We start from the raw sequence: 6,337 nt of genomic DNA on the forward strand, positions 1-6,337 counted from the left end.
AAAAATACAGGGGGAGGGTTTGAATCCCCTGGAAAGTAAAACAGGACTTCCATATCTCCTAGACTGTGTGCTGTACTATAATTCTGCTCTTCAAAGTTTCAACTTCCTCCATTGAAACTGAGCAATGTATTCTGGAGATCACTTTATTCTGAAAAACTCCAGGCTCCACTTGAAAGTTGTTAACTCTTTTACAATGTTTGTTTTCTTCTATAAAAGCAGAAAATTCTGACTCAGATACAGACAAGACCTTAGAGTTTACCTCTGAGTGCCACAGTGAGCTGGAGTTTGTGACTGATGGGCATACCAGTAAACTGAATGTCTGCTCAGTCAGCTACAGGTGGGAGTCTTTTGTACTTTTGTCATTTGTTTTATTTATTTGAAAAGACAAAACTAAGTGCTAGATTGCCTTGGGGGACTTCTTGGTGACATCATGGCACCCAGCCAATATGCAGTGTGTGTGCTGTTTTCAAACTTAATGGGCTTTTCCCAGATGTGGAAAGAAAGGTTACATCTGGACGGAATACAATGAGAATGTTTCCAGGATGATGCTGGGGCTCTAAACAGCATTACATCTGTTTTTATCCAATTTTCTCTCAGTTCCGTTTACTGTACCTATCAATATTTACCAATATTTACCGTACTTACCAATATTTACCAAGATTTCAATTACATGCCCTGGACCATCTTTTCTTATCTTCACAGTGTATGTAATGCCAACTTGATTGTGCAATGACTGCATTATTAGGAGGCAACACCAGCAAGGCCAAGGTATAACTCTGTTTTATTTGAGTCACATACCATACAGGACACAGGCAGACATCCATCTTAGAAAATCACTACACAAACCTTTCCCCAAGAGCAAGCCTAGTCTGCTATACAAAAGTATCTACCACTTAGCCACTAGGTGGCAACTAACACAAACATATTACACTTGTATTGTTAACAAGTTGCTTTATAAAGCATGCCATTGAATGAAGCACTGTACAAATCAGACATGATTTAAAGTGTTAGTGTCTTGATCAGACTGTTGGATCTCTTGAGGTAAAATGAAGAGAAGTGATCTTCCAAACCTTTGTGGCAAGTTGGAAAGAGAATGGATGGAGCTCTGAACAAAAGGAGCTCTCTCAAATCTGTGTGCGAAAGGAAGGGTATGGCTTGAAAGGATGCCTTCAAATGCCCTTCCAAACCTGAGAGGCAGGTTGGCTGCTGGCTTGATGCTTCTTTCTTCCGGAAAATTTCTACCGAACCTCAAAGGCAAATTAGCGACTGAATTTGGCATCTTGTTTATTGCAGGGACGCTCATCTTCACAATGTTCTTTAACCCCCAGTCCTTTAGTTCTTCAAGGTTTAGGCGTCTCTGCTTTTCTTCTATAAAGTCTTCATTAGACTAAAATTAAACATAATATGATTTCAGGAGTGATCCTTAACCAGGGACATGTTGCTATTTTACTCAGATGGCTCCTGAAGTTGTGGCCACTTAGAAACTGTTTGTGACATGCACAGAGGTCAGAGGTCACCTATATAATTTAATTGTAAATATCTGTATACCCCCCAAAAATCTGAAGGACATTTCTTTCCCTAAAAATGAGGGACTCAAAAAAATAAGTTTAGCCTCCTGGTTGGGGCTAAACTACCAGGGTGGGCCATTCCTGGCTGAGGGCCAATCAGGTAGTGGGTCAGTAGTCACTTTGGACATTATTAAGGTTTACTGATACTGGCTATGATGATTTGCTGTGTGTTCAGAGGCAGTTATCTTAGATTGTGCTTTGATATCATGGGACAAGCTGAAATGTAATCCAATGGAACTAAAGCTTGTTAGTAAAGTCTTATACAGAACTACATTCCCATCTCTCAGTAAAATTTCCCTGTCAGTGACTAACTGTGTGAGGAGCTTGGGAGTTCTTTTGGATCCATCCGTGTTAGAAAAACTACATGCTAATCTGGCACCCCTTTTAGACCCAGCTAATCAACCCACACACTTATTCACTGATCTGGGCTATATACTCTACATATAGTAATATGTGGTATAGTGATATGCTCTTAAATATCATTTAGATTTATTGTGATATATTTTTAACTCAAATACTTAAAGATTTACACTGCTTTCCTGTTTGTTTCTGGGCTTAATGTAAGATGCTGGTTTGATCTGTAAGCACTTTATGATCTGGGACCCAAACATTTGAAAGAATATTTCTCCCTATATTTAGCTGTGCACTATCATGGACAAAAGACACAAAGTGCTTTAAAGTTCATTGAGGGAGTCCCCAGTACTCTGGGAACAAGACTCTTTCCCAGGGAAAAGGGCCATAAAATGCAGTGTCAGCAAAGTGGAGATGTGTTTCTACAGAGAGATAACCATTTGCCAGAACTGCCAAGAACAAGATAAATAGCTAGTACAAAATGTGAGCAGGATATTGAAGTGATGTAAGTGCTAAGATAGCAACAACAACTTAATTTTTTATAGTCCACCCTTCCTGGTTGGTTCAGGGCAGGTAACAACATATGCTTGGAGATAGGAGCCCAGCATCCCATAAGTGGAGAAGAAGATGAAGAAGAAAAAGAACTGTTTCTTTTATACCCCACATTTCCCTTCCTTTCCCCACAACAGACACCTATGAGGTAGGTGAAAATGAGAGAGGTCTGAAAGAACTGCTATGCAAGACCAGCTCTAAGAACTGTGAGTAGCCCAAGGTCACCCAGCTGGCTGCATGTGGAGGAGTAGGGAATCAAATCTGGCTCTCCAGATTAGAAGCTCCCCCTATTTAGCCATTACAACCAAGCTGGTTGTCAAAAGTTCAGAGGCAGTTATCTCCATCCTTAGAGGACAAAACACCCAGACTCTGGTTTGAGTAAAAAACTTACAACCAGCTTGGGTAGAAAGGGTAGAAACGGTTTGAACAACTCATTAATATTGTTCAGAGACTGGGATCAGGTTGGGACTCAGGATCAGCATTTCTCCGAATGCATCCAAAGTAGGAATGCAGAGGTAAACAAATATTACATTAAAGTTAGCCTAGAGATGTGATTTTTTCCTTTAACTAGATCTGCTGTAGACTATTGTGTGTCTATTGCACACACACATACAGAAAGTTGGGAAACCCGCCTTTTGCGCATGCACAGGGGCAGCATTTACTGGTGCCCCCCACATCACAAGTCAATGAAAAGGTCTTGAGTTTAGAGTGGTGACAAGTGAAGAACAAACATGTACATACATGCAAATGGAGACAAGTTTGTGACATGCACAACTTGTATAACTTTCAGCAATGTTTTTCCATAGTCCCTTTAATGAGAGCAGACATTGCCCCACAAACTTTTCTAGAACTTGCTCCAGTTACTCTGGAATGGGCTCTCATTGGAGGTATGGACTGCCTCTTATTTTTAGGAGAAACTGCAAAACAACTCTTCAAAGAGAGCTTTTTTGGTCTAGCTAGCTGTTGTGATTATTTACTTCCTGATTTTGATGGGTTGCATGCATTTCATTAGTTTGCAGTATGTTGTATTTTGTGTACCTCCTCAAGTCTTTAATGAGAAAACCAATTTATTTTAATAAATAAAATACGTCAATTACTGGGAAAGTCTGAGAATGGGATAGTTTTATATCTCATTTTCAGACATAATTATACTGCCCATTTATACCACTGGACAATGGGCCAAACAAAACTATTTTATAATCCCTGGGACACCCTACTGTTTTGTAGGAGTGAGTCCAGTCCCCAATGGGAACTCCTTTTAACTGTGCCATAGCCCCCAGTTCTAGTCACAACCACTGTGGTATGGAACAAGCAGCGGTTTCTGCCTTCCCTCTTGTTCCATTTTCTTTTACCCAAAATGGCACCACAATTTGTTATTTGCCCATAACCTCACAGTATCGTTTCAGGCTGGAAATATGGTGAGCAGGGGGAAGCAGGAGCCTCCAGAGAGTAGAGCTCAGAGAGTGCAGCCGTCCTTTGCTATTCTCCAAACTGTTGGGACAAAGCCTGGGGGAAGACTTAAGGACAGCTGCTGAGAGAAGTTGCGCAGCACAAGATATAAACAGCATACATGCCTCTGAAAGTGAGGAGGTGACAATGAGTGTGCGGGTGAAGAAAGAAATGTGAGAAGGCTAGGGAAGGGATTGTTAGAAACTACCCTCAGAAGTGCTAAAAGCCCTGAATAAAGCATTTTGTTGCTGTAACCTGTACGGTGTCCACATGTTCCTCCCTGTGAGAATGGAGAACCAGTCAAAACCTAGCCTACTCAAGTCACTTGCCCTGGCCCTACGAATGATACACGAGGCATGGAATGCAACCCATTGACTCCACAGTTTATGATCATATGCATACAGTAAAAAATAAGCAGTAAGTTTGGCTGCCTATAAAATAGGACATAGCCCATGCCTCCCCAAGGGCTAAGAAAGAATTGGCCAGCCCTGTGAGAAGATAAACAATTATTTAAGCATAACATAAAGGAACAACAGGGAAATTGCATGGCGAAGGAGGACCTTTGCTGAAAGAACTTATTTTCAAGTGGATATATAGTTGGACCTTGCCATGGGGATGGGATTTTATAGATTCCTTTGAGGAAATTTAGCTTGCAGCTGAATGCAGAAAGGGGATTATTCAGCAGCACAATTGTCCCTTAGATTCCTGTCATGTAAGGAGTTCATAGTCTGAGGAAGAGTGCTTGCACTCAAAAGCTTGCGCCCTGAATAAATCTTTGTTGACCTTAAAGGTGCTACTGGACTCTGATTATATTGTGCTACTTCAGACCAACACGGCTACCCATTTGAATCTATCCTTAGATCAGCTTTTTGCATTGCGAAAAACTACAAGCACATGTTTATACAGACACATATCTGGTGAACATTTTCTTAAGAACCGCTTTACAGGCCCATGGGATAAATAACATGCCAATAAAGATCTTACCTCTGAATAGTTATCACTGTATTCTTCTCTGCTCTGCAAACTGGTCATTACCGATTCATCAAGGCAAATGATTTTTGGTGCTAAAAGGAAGCATGTAGCCAAAGTAAATAAAAGAAACCTGTTCACTGAAATAATTCCCATGTTTCTTAAATTATATTTACATATAGACAGTAGAAAGAAGTCGAATGGTTTTATATCATTGGACAACAAAAAAGAATCTTGTACCATGACGCTTATTCCAAACGCCTTCATTTTCATATGAATTGGAATTTAATCATATGTTGGAAGAATTTGGGGGATTTGTTTAGACAACAGTGTTTCCTAGTGAAAAATGCAGATAATTTCACAAGTATTTGCCTTGCCTATTAAAGAGGCTTAATTAGGGCTACAGTAATCATGACTGACATAATCACCTTGGGCCTAATTACTGCATTATAAACAAAAGCACCATTCTTCCTATTGCTTGCATCGGTCTCAGCCATCAGCAGCTGGAAATAAAATGTCAATGCACTTTTGAAAAATATGAACATGTAATTAAAGAAGTTTGTTATTTGAAATTAAATTAACGTGTGAAATGACAGATATCCCCAAATATGGCAAAGGCAAATCACTCACATAAAAAAGCTCTGATTCATTTGTTGGTCAATTTTTATGTTGCCATTCAACTCAAAAAAGCCATTAAAAACATCTAAAACATTCTAAAACTGTGAATAAGAAAAGAGATGACGCTGTCATGAGTTCAAAGACTGCCCAGGACAAAAAGTTTTCCAATTTCTCCAGAAGGCAAGAACCACATCTCTTCAGGCAGGGTGTTCTACAGACTGGGACAACAGCTGAAAGGGCATCCTGAGAATCCCTGCCAATCTAATATCTGAAAAAGCAGATTTCCTTAAGGATCTTAAAGCTGGAGCAGGATGATGCAGGAGAAGGCAATTCAGGTACTTAGGGCCCAGATAATTTAGGGCAGTGATCCCCAATGTGGTGCTCATGTGTTTCTTCCCCCAAAACATCTGATCAAAACAAAGGGTCTGTGTCTTTTGTTCACTCCACTGGAACAGGAGTAGGGAGGCCAGCTTCCAAGTGGGACTGAGGGATCTCCTAGAATTATAAGCCCATCTCCAGGCTACAGAGATCAGTTTCCCTTGGAGAAAATAGATGCTTTGGAGGGTCGGCTCTATGACACTGGACCCCACTATGGTCTTTGTCCTTCCCAGGCTCCACTTGTAAATTTACAAGAGTTTCCCAACCTAGATCTGGCAACTCTACCCTCCCTTCCCCCACCGTTGGCCTGATGGGATCCGCAACACTAAACAGGAGATGCTTCAGAAGAGCCTGAGAATCTCAGATGCATCATTTTTTGCCTGCAGATAGCACCCATTCAGAAAAAGCAGCCTCTATGGTAGAAAGATACTGGGGTTGGAACTAGGGTTGCT

General features: G+C 40.7%; 1 protein-coding gene across 1 annotated transcript; it reads right to left on the reverse strand.

The window, feature by feature from the left end:
- Positions 1-770: 770 nt before the first annotated feature.
- On the reverse strand, positions 771-5,052 carry NPVF (neuropeptide VF precursor). Its single transcript, XM_077303425.1, has 2 exons — positions 4,905-5,052; positions 771-1,387 (listed from the first exon to the last, which is right to left on the reverse strand). Exons 1-2 carry the CDS (start codon positions 5,043-5,045, stop codon positions 989-991), a joined length of 540 nt encoding a protein of 179 aa, XP_077159540.1. The 5' UTR covers positions 5,046-5,052; the 3' UTR covers positions 771-988.
- Between the last annotated feature and the right edge of the window lie 1,285 nt (positions 5,053-6,337).

Source organism: Paroedura picta, chromosome 11 (assembly GCF_049243985.1).
Source record: "Paroedura picta isolate Pp20150507F chromosome 11, Ppicta_v3.0, whole genome shotgun sequence".
Taxonomy (NCBI): Eukaryota; Metazoa; Chordata; class Lepidosauria; order Squamata; family Gekkonidae; genus Paroedura; species Paroedura picta.